Source organism: Nyctereutes procyonoides, unplaced genomic scaffold (assembly GCF_905146905.1).
Source record: "Nyctereutes procyonoides isolate TBG_1078 unplaced genomic scaffold, NYPRO_anot_genome, whole genome shotgun sequence".
Classification (NCBI taxonomy): Eukaryota; Metazoa; Chordata; class Mammalia; order Carnivora; family Canidae; genus Nyctereutes; species Nyctereutes procyonoides.
In genome coordinates, this window is record NW_026575044.1 from 2185992 (window position 1) to 2203794 (window position 17803).

The following is a 17803-nucleotide window of genomic DNA, read 5'->3' on the forward strand; positions in this document are numbered from 1 at the left end:
TGTGAAAAATGGAAGAAAGTTCACAGAACCCAGAAAATCCTGTGAAACCTGCCCTGGGTACCCTTCCTTGTATTCCCAGGGCACTTTGCATCATATCTCCAGGAGAGCGTTTGTCACATTGTGTGTTGGGTCAGCTTGCACCAGCTTGCAAGATCCAGTCATTAGCGTTACTTCCCAAGTCCATATGCTGTCATGGTGGGAGTATCTACACTATGGAAATGGGAAAATGGTACAGATCAGTTTGTTATTGTTTATTTTTTGACAGCTGTTTATCAATTCCTAGAACATCACTAACTGTTTATTTACCTGACATCTCGTAAGACTGTGACTTCTTAGAATAAAAAATGTCATGTGTAATTAAACTTATTTCCTAACCTACAGCACCAGCACCTCACATGTTAAAGGTATCAATAAATACTCGTTGAATAAATGGAGGGGGATATTAACAAATAAAATTAATAAGTTAGGTAGTGACCAACTGGTTGTGCATAATGACTGAAATTGTTAGAAAAAGTTTTAAATTATCTTCCCTGGACATTTGGAAGGATAGTGATGCCACTTGGAACAAAAGAAGAGATATTCAACTGGCACCTGGAGATTGCAGGAGGGTAGTGGAAGATAATTATTTGGGGACATGTGTTTGAGGTACTAGAAAACTAGGGTTGGAGATGCCAGCATTCATTCTAATAACTGTTGAATGATAGTTTTGAAATTACTTTTTCTGTGGTTTCCTAAAATACTCAACTACACAGATTAAAGTTCAAAGTTAACTTTGTTAAGAAGGAAAATTGTCTCATTCCAGCAGTACAAAAGAAAATCAGATTTCTGTAAGGTGCTCTGAACATTGCTTTGGCAGAGAAGAGCAGAGATCAGAGCCTAGAAAAGGTTGAGGAAATGGAACATTTTTTTTCCAAAGTAAATATTGTGTTTCAAGATGATAGTTTATAATTCTTTTAGGAAGAGAAAGTGAATTTCAGGGCATTAAAGTTACCTTTTGGAATATAAATCTGAAAGAAAAGTTTTTCATTTTTTTCTTTTTAAGATTTTATTTATTCATTAGAGACACTGGGAGAGAGAGGCAGAGACATAGGCAGAGGAAGAAGCAGATTCCCAGCAAGGAGCCTGATGCGGGACTCAATCCCGGACCCCAGGATCACACCCTGAGCCAAAGGCAGATGCTCAACTGCTGAGGCACCTAGGTGTCCCAAGTTTTTCTTTTTAAAATGGCTGTAACAGTTGAGGACTAAAGATGAGAGGAAAAAATAAAAAATAAAGATTTTTTTTTTTTTTTTTTTACAATAAAGATTTGGGGAAGGAAAACAAGATACTTCTGAGGGCAAGAACTGTAATCTGATTTATATAGGTAAAGGGGTATTCTGATTTATCAAGTACTCTCATTCATAGAAAAATTCAGTGTATTTTGTGCACAAATGTGTACTGGTAAAAGATATATAATCAAGAAAATAATGACATTGGAACTGTGGTAAACAGAGCTTAGTATTTCCTCTTTAAATGAGGATCTTGCCTCAAGATCCTATATAAGAACATGATTTATTACATTATAGAGCAATAGAGGAGCATATGTTTTCAAAAGAAAGCACATGTAATAGAGCAGTTCAAAGAAGATTAAAGATGATTAACTATAATGTGACCACTAATGTTTAGAGAATGAGTTGATCCTTTCTACATTATGGGTATTCACCAGAAGATTCAGTAGTCCTTCAGGGAATTTGGGTGTGTCTTACTATCCCAATTGGAAAAGTCATTTATGAGCATGCGCTTCTACCTAATGCCACTCTGGTAGACTGCTCCCATCTCATTTCATATTCACCACATAGGGTTCTGTATCTGTGATGAAACAGTAGTATTATCTTTAATCAAGGTCACAGAGCAAGTCACTTTCAGAGCTTTGAGATTAGTGCTTAGAGTTCTTGATTCCATTTTCAAACAGATGTGCCCTAATTTGAGAAAGTCTGATATACAAAACCATCAACTCACGAAATAGATAAATTAAGTAGTGATTACTTTCATTTCAAAAGGATATGTTTCAGGGTTCCTTAAATAGGCATGTCTGAAGAATGTAACATACCCAAAAGGGCCTACTGGATTATTAGTAACCAAGAGATCTAGTTTCTCTACCCTGTTGTTAACCAGGTTAATGAAGTGTATATATTTGATCGTGTAGTCATTTCATTCATGTATTCATTCCTGCACTAAACCATTACTGGTGTTATTCAGTGAATCTTTCATGAGCATTCTCTGTGTGGTGGATATACAAAAGTCATAGCCCTTGAGGCATTTACAAATGACAAGAGTGAAACAAGGGAAATAAATTTTTGATGGTGGACTCAGGCTGGCCTGTTAGGAGACCACTGTGGTCTAAACAAGGTGAGAGGGTGGACTGTGCCAGAAGGGGTAGACTTCTGGCAACTTTAAAGGGAATTGTAGCAGGCCTGGAGCAGGTTAGGAAATTAAAAGAGTTTGCCCAAAGTGGTTGATCTTTGGATACATTCTTTCTTCAGTGCTGGATAGGAAATCTAAGAGTGTAGAACCAGGTAATCCATACCTATAAAAGGTGATAACTGTCTGCATTGCCAACACAATAGGGGTTGTGTACATAGGGTACATAGGGTACATATGAAATATTTCATTTTTAAAAAATGAAAGTACTATCTAAATGCTTCATTATTAGCTATAATCTCGGGAATTTATTTATAATATTATGAAGATAACTGTATCTATTGTTGAATGCCTCTGATTTGACCAGACACTATTAGGCATTTTGTGGACATTATCTTATTTAATTCAGTCCTGTATGCTGGACCTAGGCCTTTAAGACACCCAAGATATTTCCACACACTGCTGAGATTTATGTTGCTACTATAGGATAAATAATCTTAAGTTTTATAAACTCTCCTGTCCTATTTTATAATTTGAAGTATCCCTATATATATTGAGTTTTTAGACCACTGGAGCTATTGATGTCAAGGCCACCTCAACATACCAGCATCTAAGGCAAAGGTTGCTACTGCTACCTCCACTGCTGCCACTGGCACTGACTGTCACAGAATCTGGTAACTTAGGCCTTGAGTCTGGCCACAACTGCCTCCAAACACTCGTGTGTTCTACTTTGTCTGCCAGGGGCAACATCAGCAGGTAGCTGGCCTGTGTTCATTTCTGCCTTCCAGATCTTATTGGGACAAAATTTACATCATGAATTCTAGCCTAAAAAAAAAAAAAAAAAAAAAAGAAAGAAAAGAAAGAAAGAAAAAGAATTCTAGCCTAAAGGGTGTCTAGAGAATGTAATTTTTAGATTCCTAACCTCCATCTGGAAGGAGGGTAAAATGAAGGGTTAAGAAAGCCACTCTATAGAATGGACTTGGTCTTACTTGTGTTGCTTTTTCTGAACCATTTGTAAGGACTATGAACTTCTTGAGAAGAGGGAGAAAAACTTGAGCCAGAATATTCAGAGGGAATTATGTGTGTTTTCATGCTTGAACTAGGAAAGAGCTTGGTGGCTTTAAAAATTGGAAGAGGTGGAAGAGACTAGATTATTACAGGTGCAGGTAGAGAAGTAAGCAGGATTCAGATCACAAAGGCCTTTCTAGAGCATGTTAAAATTTTTAGATTTCCTGTTAAGAAAGAAAGCATCTTAAGGAGAGAAATGGTATGATTCAGCTTTGTTGAATAGCCTGTTTTGTGTTGAATGTATTTATCAGGAGTAGTAAGAACTAGGAGACTACATAAACCAGGAAGAGTGAAATCTAAGAAATCAATAGTCTAGGCAAGAGAATATGGTAGCAGAGTGGAGGAAAAGAGAAATAGGCTGCTGTGGACTGTATTTCAGCATTTTATTGACAGGACTTTATAATAAATTGGGTGTTAAAGGTGCCAAGTATGGGTCCCATCTGTTTCATTGTTTTGTTCCTTTAAAGGAGTTCCCGAGTATTGACCTTTAAGTTTCTTTAGGAGAGTCCAGAAAGATTGTGTAGTAGTTCTTCATTTTATCAGGACAGGGTAGGCTGTGGGGAGCACTTCTTTTTAGAGGAGAGATTGAGTCTTTCAAGTTTCTCAGTAGTAATATGACTATACTTCAAAGGTTAAGTCTCCTAAATGTAGCATTTGGGAAAAACAAAATAGGAAAATATTTACCAAAAAATTGTATCATTTTCTTCCTCTATACTAACATGTATGCTCACAGACTTAATATAAATGAGTCCTTGTGGGTTTTGCTAAAATGTAATTTATGTAAAAGTGAGCAAAGAGATTTGCCCAGCTATTTAAAAAGAAAATGCAGGGATCATCATTTTTACTTTAAAATAACACCTGTATCAGCCAGTGCCTATTGTTGGCTAAAGTAGCAAACAGCTCAGTAAGGGGAAGTGATTACTATGGCATGTGATCTATTGAAGCCTAGTGCAAAAGACAGGATTGAATTGTCTAAATGTTTTGCCTGAAATCCCATTTAATTATCACCCTCTTCAGGTTCTATAAATTTACATTACATCTAATTTCTACTTAATGAAAAGTGAGATGTGAAGCCTGTCAAGAGTTCACAAGCCAGGTGTTTTAATGATTCCTCATATTTAAGCAGATCATATGGTCTCCGGAGCTAGTAAGATAAGTGTATTTACTGTGAATTCTCCGACAGCTCACTCAATGAGATTAATACATAAGTAGTTGAGTTTAATTTTGCAGTTATTCTTTCTGAGTCCTGTGCATAGGTTTTAAAAGGAGCCTTAGACTTATAGAAAGTAGCCTTTGGATCTCTCTTGTGGTCCCCTTTCCTATTTCCAGTTCCTCCAGTGTTCCATTATCATGTTTTAGTTGAGAATTTATCCGATACTGCTCATCTCCCAGGAATATAAAACTATCACTGCATTAGTTAATATAAAGTTTCATGCAAGTGGAGAAGTTGCTTTGAAGGTCAACTTTGGTGGGATGTTTCTGAAGTACCAGAGGAATTGAGGCAAGAACTCAGCATGTACTTTTTAATATTACAGGACTCATTGGCTAAAAGAATGAATAGTTGCTGCTTTAATTATACCAGTTGCTTATTTGGTCTTTAATATTAAGTTTTATTACCCTTGTCTGTGAAATGAGGGCAATAGTTATAGCATGATTTTCTGTTTTGCTTCACAGCTTTTGTAGGGTTGCCAAGACTGAAGCTATGCTAGTTCTTTGTCTTTTTTTTTTTAAGATTTATTTATTTATTCATGAGAGACATAGAGAGAGAGAGTGGCAGAGACACAGGCAGAGGGAGAAGCAGGCTCCCTGCAGGGAGCCCGATGCAGGACTCGATCCTGGGACTCCAGGACTACGACATGGGCCGAAGGCAGGCGCTAAACTGCTGAGCCACCCAGGGATCCCTATAGTTCTTCTTTTAATATTTATCCACTTGTCTCTATTATAGCTAACACGGTTACCCTATAGTTAAGAGTAGACGTTTTCCTTTTGCTTAGAATCTTTTTGAAATTAGATTAATGACCAATTGTGATTATCCACTATTTACCACTCATTGTATGAATGTATTCTGTAGTTGATCAACAAGTCGTCTCTCATAAAAGTTGTATAATCAATAAATTTCACAGATCTCTTCCCAATACATTTCGTTAGTGGAAGGTCACATCTTGCATAATCTCTCTTGTATTATAAATAACTGAAACAATATGGCTTTCTGTGTAAGCAATTTGTTTTCTTTGTCCAGATGTATTTTATGAGTCTGGCAGACTTAAAATTCAATAAACAAAAATATTTATAATGGACACAATAGTAAGATAATTATATAAAGTTTCTCCAATGTGTTTTCAGTATTTAGCTAATCATCATCCTACTTACTGCATTTTTCCCATGTTTTAGATTTAGAGGTCATTCTTTAAGCCAGAATGCTTCCTCCCACGGCAGGATTACCAGAGCAGAATTTTTAGCACTTCTGATGGGCTGTATAATAACCAAGCATTTGACTTGAGGGTGCTCAGCAGGCCAGGTTGTAGTGGCAGATGGATATGATAGGAATTTAGTAGAGTTTGAAAGATTGCTGACCTTCTAAATGCAAATAAATGTGAGGCTCTAAAGAGCCTCATTTTCTCAGGATAACCTATTACTTATTAAAACTACAGTAAGTTAAATCATTTCTGATATGAAAATTGCATGTTGGTATTTTACATTGCTTTTACGTATCTGAATTCATTTCTGCTTCATTAAGGGATGTGCTTGGTGGGATGGTTTTCACCATAGTACAAGGAACAGGAGAGCATGAGCATGAGTCTATTAGTAACAATTGGGGAAAAACTGCCAGGAAACAGAGGGGGGGAATGATCTGTGGAAGGTTCTTCTGGACTTTCACTTTCAGTGTTTCAGTAATTTTTATTTTTATAGGTGTATGTGAAATTTTACAATAATCAAAAGTAAAATCAATGTATCTACTTTTTCAAAAAAAGATGAGATGAAAGCCTGTTTTAATGAAAAATGAAAGAAGCTATGAAGAAAATACTTGTTCTATAGCTTTATGCTTCATCATTATCATTTACCTAAATAAAATATAGCAGTAAAGACTTTATACTTTTTGTGACTTGTTTACTTATAGATTATCATTTAATCTAAGTGTCTTATTACTTGATTATTTAAACATTTACCTTTATTCTAAAACTATCATTAAAAATCTTGAGAGATGTCACATATTTATTAAAATATTTGGATGCCTGGGTAAGTCTGTCAGTTAGGCGTCTGACTCTTGATTTTGGCTCAGGTCATAACCTCAGGGTCCTGGGATTGAGCCCCATGTGGGGCTCTGCACTCAGCACGGAATCTGCTAGAGATTCCCTCTCTCCTTCTCCTTCTGCCCCTCCCCCCTGAGCTCTCTCTCTCTTACTCTTTCTCACTCTCTAAAATAAATAAACCTTTTTTTAAAAAAATACTTGAATATTTGGTTGGGCTACCTTTAATGCATAAACAAAGTATACTCTTTTTCTAAGAAGTCTCATCTTAATTTTCTATAAATCCTAAGGTTATATTAATAAAACTAATAGGCATTGTCTATTGAATGTGACAGACACATCTCTAAACAATGTGAGTTATTCCTTCAGTTCTCACAACAACACCATCATTAAGTCTTGTTTTTTTCCCTATTGTACAAATGAGGACATTAAAGCAGAGAGGCTAAGGAACACGTGTGGTCAAACAACTAGTCAGTGACAAAGGCAAAATTCAAACCCACAGAGCCTTCCACCATAGCCCTTGCTCTTCCTTACTTCTCCATCCTAGCTCCCTGAGTAGAAACGTTGTCATTTTATGTCAGTCAACAAGTGTTTGGCAAACATTTACTCTGTGTTTAGAAATAAGACATAAAATACCAAAGAAGTTTTATATTGTGTTAAAGGTTGAGAGTCTAATGAGAACTTACTAAAATAGACACACACAAAAAAACCCATATAAAATACAAATCAGAGGTCTTTAATAGGAGCATAAATTCCTCTTGAAACAATGGAAAAAGTAAAATTCCCCGGGGCAGAATTCAAATAAGTCCCATAGAGGAAATCATGTTAGTGGGATTTAAGCTTTCAGGGAAAGTTTGAGTGAAGCCTACAAGATAGGTTTAGGCAAAATGTGGAGGATCTTGAAGGAGCCACATTAAGGAACTTAGGCCTTAGGCTATAGCAAGTGAGTAGCATAATAATATCTGTTCTGTAGGTGCAAAATGATAGCAGCATGAACAATGAATTGAAGGTGGCTCAGAGGGTTTGGGGAAATAGAGAATGTCAGTAAAATGAGTGCATTAACATGGCAGATAGCACCATGGGCTCAGAACTGTCACAGAACCAATACCTAAAGAAAGCAAATTAATAGAGCTAACAAATAACCTTTAAAATAAGAGAGTCAGTATCCTCAGAGAGATTTAAGGAATGTCAGATCCATGAAAAATAATAATAGAGTATATATTTTGAGAAGATAAGCAAATTTGATAAACATCCAAGAAAAAAGTGAGGAAATATAAACCAATATTAGAAATTAGACAGGGAGGGCAGCCCGGATGGCTCAGTGGTTTAGTGCTGCCTTCAGCCCAGGGCATGATTCTGGAGACCTGAGATCGAGTCCCGCATCGGGCTCCCTGCATGGAGCCTGCTTCTCCCTCTGCCTGTGTCTCTGCCTCTCTCTCTCCTGTCTCTCTCTCTCTCTCTCTCATGAATAAATAAATAAAATATTTTTAAAAAAAGAAATCAGACAGGGGACATCACTATGGTTCCATGCTGAAAGTGGTCAATTTTCTATTTGTAAAGTTGTAGCAATTCTTTTCTTAGATCTCAGGTTGAGTTTGCAGGTGCTTAGACAGATTTGATAGCTATCTAGCTGAATTCCTGGGACTAGACAAAACTAAGGTCTCCTACTCCTCTGCCATCTTGGACTCCTTACCTGGATCCAGTTTAAAAAAAGAGGGAAGATAGAATCAGAAGTCGCAACATTTATTGCATAGAAATAACCAAAGGAAAGAAGACATGACATGGAGGAGAGAAAACAATGGAAGAAATAGAAGCTGACTAAAGATGTGGCTCTTCACATTAAATTGGACAACAGTCAATAGACCAGTGGAACAGAATGACTGGCAAATAACCAATGCCTAGATAAAGAGATAATGCAAAATTTTCCAGAAAAGAGAAAAAATTACCTAAAAAGAATGGTAATCAGATTGTGATAGTCTGCAACAACATATTTGTCATATATGCTGTGTATGCAACATACGTTGTGTGTGTTCGTATGTCTATAAGTAGTAGAGGCTGTGGAGGGCCACTCAGATCCCCCTGTCACCTTCAGGACTAAAGTGCCCATTCTCCTGTATGTTGGCAACTGACAGTAATTCAGTAAGTCCTCCAGATATTGCCCCCTGTTAAAGAAAGTCACCTTGCCCCTGAGGTCATGGCCCCTTCCCTAGAGTGGCCCATATCCAGTGACTAGTCATTTTGGAGAGATCAAGGCTGTACCTGTTTGCTTCAATTCAGAATGATTTTGAGGGGTCAGAGTAGCTCTAGAGCTCGCCGTAGGATTATCTGAGGCTGCTCTTGTTACTCATTGCAGTTCAACTACTCCCTCTGCCCAATCCCATGTAACTTACTTCCCCACAAGTGTAGATCCTGAGGCCACTTCCCAGTAAACTTCCTGCATGCAAATCTGCCTCAGAGTTGGTTTCCCAGAAAATGCAACTTGTAACAACATTATTCACAGCTACCCTTGAGACTCTGACTAAAATTGACTATGCAAAGAAAATACCAACAAATCCCTTCAAAGGATGACCAAAGAGACCACATTCTTTCACCATGGTACATTATGATTAGACCTTAACAACAACATCCCCAATTACCACCACCACCATCACCACACACGCGCGCGCGCACACACACACACACACACACACACACACACACACCCTTCTTCAGAATTCGAGTGTTGTACATATAAAGTCACCTACATGAAAGCAATATTTTAATGAAAATGGTGAGTGCCAAATAAAGTAGGTACAGGATAAGTTCTTATGAAACAGTTCTCTCAAATGGAGTCCTTTTCAAGTATGTTCCTCCTAACTGAAGTTACAGGAAAAGGAAAATAAGTACTCACCTTCATGATTTTACAAAGTACATCTTCACCGAATGGCAGCTTACCACCACGTGAGAAGAGTAGGTGTGTAAGATTGGGTGCTTGATACTCAGGAAAATTAGGGGGAACAGAATAAAAGTCATGAATTTGAAAAAAAATATTCAGCCACCCTTATTTTCTAGTTTATCAAAATGTTTTTCTTAGGTAATATATTTGTAACTGACATTTGATACAACCTTGAAAGGAAGACTTAATTAAATAGATGCACACCTTTAAAATGTGCCAAAGTCATTGAATCACACGTGTGACGACTACTCAGCGTTTTTGCACCAGAAGCTACAGCCGCCATAGCTCTTGGTGATTGCCATATCTACAGAGCTGATCCACTCAGCACTTTGGCTCTTAGTCTGCGATCCTCCTTTCCTCACTGTGCTTGCCCTCCATGTGACCTGGGCCATGGTTATGTCTTAAAATTGATCATTATAAATCATTGTAACCCCCTGTTGGAGAAGGTCTTTGAAAAGATACGACCACCAGTTGACCTAGTGGATCAGAGGTTCCTTGTCCCCTCGCCTGTCCTTGGAATGTGGGTTCTGCTTGCCTTTCTGGCCCCTAGTGGTTGCTCCAAAGGCCCAGCCTTGAGGTAATGATATGGTATTGAGAACACCTGCACAGTATGCATGACGGAACCCAGTTAAGGCCTCTGTGTGAACTTAAGATGTTGCTAGTGAGTGCAGGGATCCACTCACCTTACTGCCACTCAAGTTCCTTTTGCTTATGAAAACTGCCACTACTAAACTTTCTTCAGTTTCTTCCCGCCCTCTGAGTACAGGGGCCAGTTTCAGATTACACCTGGCAAACCCCAAAAGGGTTGTTAACCAACACCCCCTCACCACTCACTTCCAGTAATTTCAATTTTAGGTATCTTTTCTCTTAATTTTCCAGCTCACTTCTTCAAATGCCAATTTTAATACTCATTCTGTCCCACTAGGAGCTCCAATCCATTGATCTACCTTTTCAGCATCTCTCTCCCCTGCACCCCTACCCCAGGCCCTCGCTTTCTTACTCAGTTTAATTTTTGTTGCCTGTCCTTACTATCATTCCCTTGCTTACACTCTCAACTCCCTTACCCCTCTCTTGTTTTGTGGTTTTCTTTTGGTAAAGCCCTAACCCTCATTATATTCAACTTTCTATCAAATCTCTGCCTGCACCCATGCAGCTGTATGTGGCTGGAGAACACAAAGCTATCCTGTATGATCTCCCTTTTCATTCGTGATCACTACCTTCACTAATGAAAGACCTCACAGGAGGGCCCTTAGTGCTGTCAGCAGTCACATTTCAGTTTCTAATTCATTCTCTTGCTCTCTTAAAATGTGTTCTGTACCTTCTTTTCTCTCCTGACATCCCAAAAACTTCCTCCCCAGCCTTCCTCTCCAGCTGATGACAATCGTGCTGCCCCTTTCACTGCATAATGGAATCAATCATAAGAAAACTTCTGGAGAGAACTTTGGAAATGTTCCATATTTTGTTCAGGATGGTGATTACTGAGTTTATACATTTGACAAAATTCATGGGGCACTTAAAACCAATGCATGTTACCTATGTAAGTTATATCTCAATAAAAATTAAAAAATAGCTTCCATAAGTTCCCACCTCTGCATATATCCACTCCCTGCAGCAGACTCCGTGTGTATTCTTGATGCTAAAGATGGATGTTCCATGCTCCTGGATAAGGCCAACTCCCCTACTCTTACATGTGACTCCACTCCAGCAATTCCCTCTTATTCCTGCTTTGTCAGTGTTTGTCTTCATTGGATCATTCCTCTCAGCATGTAAACATGCTATTATTTCTCTCATTTTAAAAATAACACTCTCCTCCAGAAAAACCTCTCTCCCATTCCTCTTCTCTCCATTTACTGCTCAATGTTAGCAACAAAACTCTTCAAATAGTTGACTGTATTCACTTTTCCCAGTTCCTCTACTCCCTTTCTCTCCTGAAATCACATTAATCTGTGTTTCGCTCATCTCCAGGCCTCTGAAACCACTCTTGTCCAGGATATTCTTGACTCCATATTGATACATCAGGTATGCAGTTCTTGGTGTTTACCCTACTTGACTTCTCAGCAGCATTGGACACTGCTGATGACCCTCTGTCCTTGACATTTTTCTTCACAGTCTTCTAGGAATGCACTTGCCTGGATTTCTTCTTACCTAGCTGGTCATTCCTTCTTCATCTCCTTTGCTCATCTTTCCTTGTCTCCTTGACTTTCCAATGATATGGCACCCCCATATCTCCTGTCACTGCTTTCACAGTCTCATCCAACTGAAACCTTTAAATATCTTAAAAATGCTTTGGGTCCCCAAATTGTTATTTGCAATATGGAAGACTCCTCTGAACTTGGGGCTCATTCCCATCCGTGTATTTGAAAATTTGCCTTGAATATCTGATAGGCAACTCAGACTTCATGCATTCAAAACCAAAATCTAGAGTTGAAGATGCCCTACCAGATGAAGTCTAATTATAAAATTATAATAATTAAGACAGGATAAGGTAAATGTACAAATGGACAAAACATCCAGTGGAACCAAACAGCAAACCAATAAATAGACTCATACCTACACAGAAATATTATATATAACAGAGCTAATCACTGGAGACTGTGGGGAAGGAGAGTAACTATTCAATAAATGGTGCTTGGACAATTAAATATCCATGTGGAAAAAATGAAAATGGTTATCCCCCTCACATCATAGCCAAGAGTCAATTGTAGATGGATCAAGAACTTCAAGCGGAAGGCAAAACTTAAAGATTTTAGAAGACAATAGAGAAGAGTATCCTTGTGGTATTGGAGTAGGGAATGATTCCTTCAGAAACAACACAAATCATAAATGAGAATATTGATAAATTTAATTTCATTAAAATTTAGTATTTTTGTTCATAAAAATCCTACTAAAGAAAACCCAAAGACAAGCTTCAGACAAGGAAAAGATATTTGCATCACAAAAAAGTGACAAAAAATAGAATTCAGTATACAAGAATAATAATCAAAAGGAATGAAAATAAAAGCCAGTAGGAACATGGAGAAAAGATAAGAATAAGCATTTTACAAAAGTGGATGTGTATGAAAGGACACTAGCCATCTTTAGTAATCAGGGAAGTATGAACTAAGAACACAGTGAGACACCGTTCCACACCCACCATGATAGCAGAATTAAAAAGTCAGCCAATATCAAATGTTGATTTTTAATGTGTGTGGTGGGAATTCTTGGTGCACTAATGGTTGAGGCGAATTGTTACAACCACTTAAGAAAATGGTTTGGCAGTACTGAGTATGTCTGGGCCCTAACCCAAACAAAACTCTTGCACACATGCACCACCATACTACATATAAGAGTGCCATACTACACACAGAGTTGTGTGTGATTGTGTGCATGTCAAAAGCAAGGAGGGGAGAGAAAAAATTAGTTGAATGTCCATTAACAGGAAAATGGATAAAATATGAATTTTTATAACAAATGAACTACACAACAACATGGACAAATCTGAAAAACAGTGTTTTGAAAACCAAACGAAACAAAGGAATTTTTAAATAAAATTGAGAGTAACGGGTACCACTGGGTAGAGGTTGGAATGGGATAGCATGAAGTCAGGTTGAAGTCCTATACAGGGCACTTTTCAGCTAAATAGTGGGCACACAGATTATTTGTTCCTTTTTTAAAAAAATTTCATGAAAATTAGATACCCTTTTTGTATGTATATGTCAAAATTAGAAGTTTTGGAAATGTTTTACTTAAAATTTTTAAAAAAGGGGACTCCTGGGTGGCTCAGTGGGATTCCTGGGTGGCTCAGTAGTTTAGCATCTGCCTTTGACTCAGGGTGTGATCCTGTGGTCCTGGGATCGAGTCCCACATTGGGCTCCCTGCATGGAGCCAGCTTTTCCCTCTGCCTGTGTCTCTGCCTCTCTCTGTGTCTCTCATGAATAAATAAATAAAATCTTAAAAAATAAAAAGAATGTAAAAAAAAGACTAATAAGTAAGTCATTAATACTCCCCCATCTTTAATTTTTTTAACCTCTTGTTACTTTTACTCTCAGTTTTGAGTTATTTGTAACCATTCTTTCCCCTAATGTGAGCTAGTGCTAAGCTGATACAACTGGAACATTTTGAAAAATCTTTTGAAAGCAGTGCCATCAAACTAGCTCATTTTAAATTAAGTTGTTCGGATTCAGGTCTTTCACAGTAATGAACTGGGTTCGTATTTTATGTGATTTCCATAAACTGTTGATAAAAAGAGATGTAATTATTGTTGCCCTCTGGACTTTATATCAGGCCACAGAAAAAGCTTTATGAGTGAACTGAAATGTTTCATCATCAAAGTTTTCATACATACACAGTATTTCCAGAAAAAGTCAGTGCCATCAATGTATACATGTATTTCATAAACAGGTAATTCAAGTGTTTCAGTTAACTGGTGTTTTTCTTGTTAATACTGAGTGACCAACCTTATATGTAAATGTGTATTTTCTAGGAAATTGCCCGGCATTTACGCCCTGGAACCCTCAGAGCAATCTTTGGTAAAACTAAGATCCAGAATGCCGTTCACTGTACTGATCTACCGGACGATGGCCTCTTAGAGGTAAGATAAAGAAGGTTCAATATCCTATTTGTATTTCAAACTCATAGTCTCAGCTGTTCCTGTGTATAAGAAACCTTTTAATATTCTTGGATTATACTATTATTTGGCCATCTGAAGACTTCAGACTGCAGCTTTAAATGGCCACATTGTAGGATGCTGCATATAACTAGTCTTCAAAGAATTAAGGTATTTCTGTGATTGTCATATATATATTCAAATATTTTAATGCATACATTTAAAAATAATTTAGAAAATGAAAAGCATTAATTAAATAATATGAAATTTGTTTTAAAAAACGGGTAGAAATACTATTGCCATAAGTTTTTAGTCATAAAAATATGTCTGTGAAATCAAGAAGTCCAGTATGATGTGTGATAACATTAAAAGCAATAGTTACTATTTATTGACTCTTTGTATGCTGGTTTCTAGCATGATAGATAAATGCTTTGTATAAAGTAATTCTTTTACTCTCCAAAGCAACTCTGATAGGTTGGTATTATGATGTCCATTTTTTCAGGAAAATAAATTGAAACTCAGGTTAAGTAATTTCCTCAAACCACTCATATGGGACAGAGCCATATTTTGACCCTCATCTATGTAATTAACATTATAGGAAACAATGAAAAAATTATAAGGAAATATTAGTGATGGGATGCCTGGGTGTCTCAGTGGTTGAGCATCTGCCTTCAGCCCAGGGCCTGATCCTGGAGACCCGGGATCGAGTCCCACGTCGGGCTTCCTGCATGGAGCCTGCTTCTCCCTCTGCCTGTGTCTCTGCTTCTCTCTCTCTCTCTCTCTCTCTCTGTGTGTGTGTGTCTCTCATGAATAAATAAATAAAATCTTTAAAAAAGAAAATATTAGTGAAAATTATTGTTTGGTTTTTTGCTTCTTTATTATTATTATTTTTTAAAGATTTTATTTTATTTATTCATGAGAGACACAGGCAGAGGGAGAAGCAGGCCCCATGCAAGGAGCCCGACATGGGACTTGATCCCAGGTCTCCAGGACCATGCCTTGGGCCGAAGGCAGTCCTAAACTGCTGAGCCACCCGGGTTACCCCTGCTTTTTATTTTTTTTTTTTATTTTATTTTATTTTTTTTTCTGCTTTTTATTTTTAAGTAGACTCTACACCCATCATTGTAGCCCAATGCAGGGCTTGAATGCACATCCTTGAGATCAAGACCTGAGCTGAAATCAAGAGTCAGACGCTTAACCAATTGAGCCACCCAGGTGCCCCAGTCTGGTGTGGTTTTTAAAAAGTCCTTTCTAGGCCAAAAGCAGAGAGATTTTAAAGAAAAATAGAGGTTTTTTTTTTTTTTTTTTTTTTTTTTACTTTTTACAGTTTTTAAATTTTTGTATGTCAAAAGGAATTGAACTGAAAAAACACACGATAAAGTGTAGCATAATGATAGAAAGATGATTGATATCCTCAATAGTATTTATTTTAGAGAATATTGCCTATGTTTTTAGAGAATATTACCTATGTTTTATGTCAAATATATCACTCATTTTTTTCTGCCTTGAAGTTATACATAGAAAGGCCTTCCCTCACATTTTACTTTCATTTTCTTACATTAAAACATTCAATCCACCTAGAATTTGACATATAGTGTGAGGTCTGGACCAGTCAGCTGTCATAACATCATTAAATCCTTCTGTATTTTCATTGTTACTTCTCATTTATTAAATACTTGTCTACATCTATGCCTGTTTCTGAGCTTTTGATTTTATTCCATTGGTCTATGCCAGCAAAATACTTTTTTTAATGTTGTACTTTATTTATACTTTGAAAAATTTTCCTGGTTATTCTTTTAAATTTATTCCTCCACATGAACTTTGCATGAGTTTACCAAGTTCTTTATCCTGAAGATGCAAATGGGATGTTGACTAACATTATAATATGTTTATAAGTTAATATGAGAGTGACATATCTATAATTGTGAATTTTCATCTGTATTTATAGTATGCCTCTTCTTTTATGCAAGCAGTAGAGTCTTTATTCATAGAGGTCTTGAACATACTATATTAAATTTATTCCCATCAGTGTTTGATTTTGTTGCTATAGACAATGACTTTGTTAACTCCATTAAGATTTTCTGCTATAATACAGGATGTTAATGTGATAAACATGCAATTACATGTTAATATAATCTTATCTGAACAATGCACCCTGGTATGAAATTTTGACATACTTATGAATTAGAAAAATGTAACTTCCTTTTTAATTAATTGCCCAAAGCATTACATGTTTATTGGAAATTTTCACCTGTTTTATAAATATTCTCTTTATATTTTGATATTTTAGGATCTGTAGACTAGCTTTGAATACAGATTGTTGTTCAGTGAAACTGAAATATTAATCATGAAATTTATGCCCATTTAAAATTTAAAAAATATTATCAAGGTATGCCCATGATGCTGCTTGTACAGTTTGAAATGGATTGATACTGCCTGCAGTTTACAAACCCCCATTTTCTAAATCATTTTCTAGCCTAACTGCACAGGAGATTTAACTGTAAGTTAATGACTGTGTGGTTTAGAAAATTAATCAAAAGCCAGAAGTTGGAGCTCTAGCAGCCTCCTCTCATGTGGCTGGTGATTCATACTTGATGTGACCTTGAATAAGTCATTTTTTCTTTCCATGCCTCACTTTTATCAGGAAAACAGGATAAAGAATGCTAATATAACCAAGAGATGTTCTCCCAGTTAGGGATTAACTATTTGTGGATTGTTACTTGGTTTTAAATGGTAAAGTATTATAAAAACACCTAGAAGCCAGAGTAATTATCTGTTCATAAGTCTTCAGAGTGAAATTCAGGGTGAAATGGACAAGCTCTCTGATCAGGGAAGCACTTTATGCTGCTATTTATCAAGAGAACATCCTTTAGATGTAGGATGACCATAAAATGTATTGTCTAATCCAGGACCTTTTTGAAAGGCAGCTCCCACCAGGCAAGATGCTAGGACAAAAGGCACAAACCAGAAATGTCATTAACACACTGGAATAATAGGCTCCCTATAGGAGCCAGGGAAATGGGAAAATGTTCTGCTTAATCTTTTCCCCATGTGATGTTTACTGAGCTAAGTTTATTTGTGTCATAAGTGTAGACCTTGGTATGGTTTCAATTCATTTTTTGTCCCCATTTATTTTATGCACTTACTATTCTTGTAGCAAATGATTGTAGTATGTATTACTTGCTGACATTGTGATAGGATTTCAGAATAAATCGAGACATTTCTCCTGTCCTCATTGAACTCACAATAAGTTTCAGAGGTCATGGATCTTAGCATGAATATAGAATCTGATTTATTTGGATTCTTCTAATTGTGACAAAGGCATTTTTGTGGTTGTAGAAATAAATGACAGCATCTGTGGTGTGAGATATTCTATGATATCATTTCACTGATAATGTTCCTGACACTTCATTGGAAGTAACTCTAAAGATCTTAAATTCGAGCTTCAAAGAAAGCATTAATGGCAAATTGTATAGCTAAACTAGTAATCAAAGAAATGCTAGTTTTTTATTAAGTGAAAAGAATTTTTAAAGTGTTGCTGTTCATTGCTGGTAAGGCTGCTATTAA

At 36.8% G+C, this 17803-nt stretch overlaps 1 protein-coding gene across 4 annotated transcripts in view; it reads left to right on the forward strand.

The window, feature by feature from the left end:
* The window catches only part of NME7 (NME/NM23 family member 7), a 261270-nt gene that overhangs the window by 192152 nt on the left and 51315 nt on the right, over nt 1-17803 (forward strand). For 3 of the 4 annotated variants that reach the window (XM_055323525.1, XM_055323523.1, XM_055323527.1), the window contains exon 11: nt 14114-14221. In XM_055323525.1, coding sequence (XP_055179500.1) covers nt 14114-14221 — 108 coding nt within the window. Of the gene's footprint in view, nt 1-14113; nt 14231-17803 lie in introns of those variants that run through there. The other variant, XM_055323524.1, reaches the window with a different exon arrangement.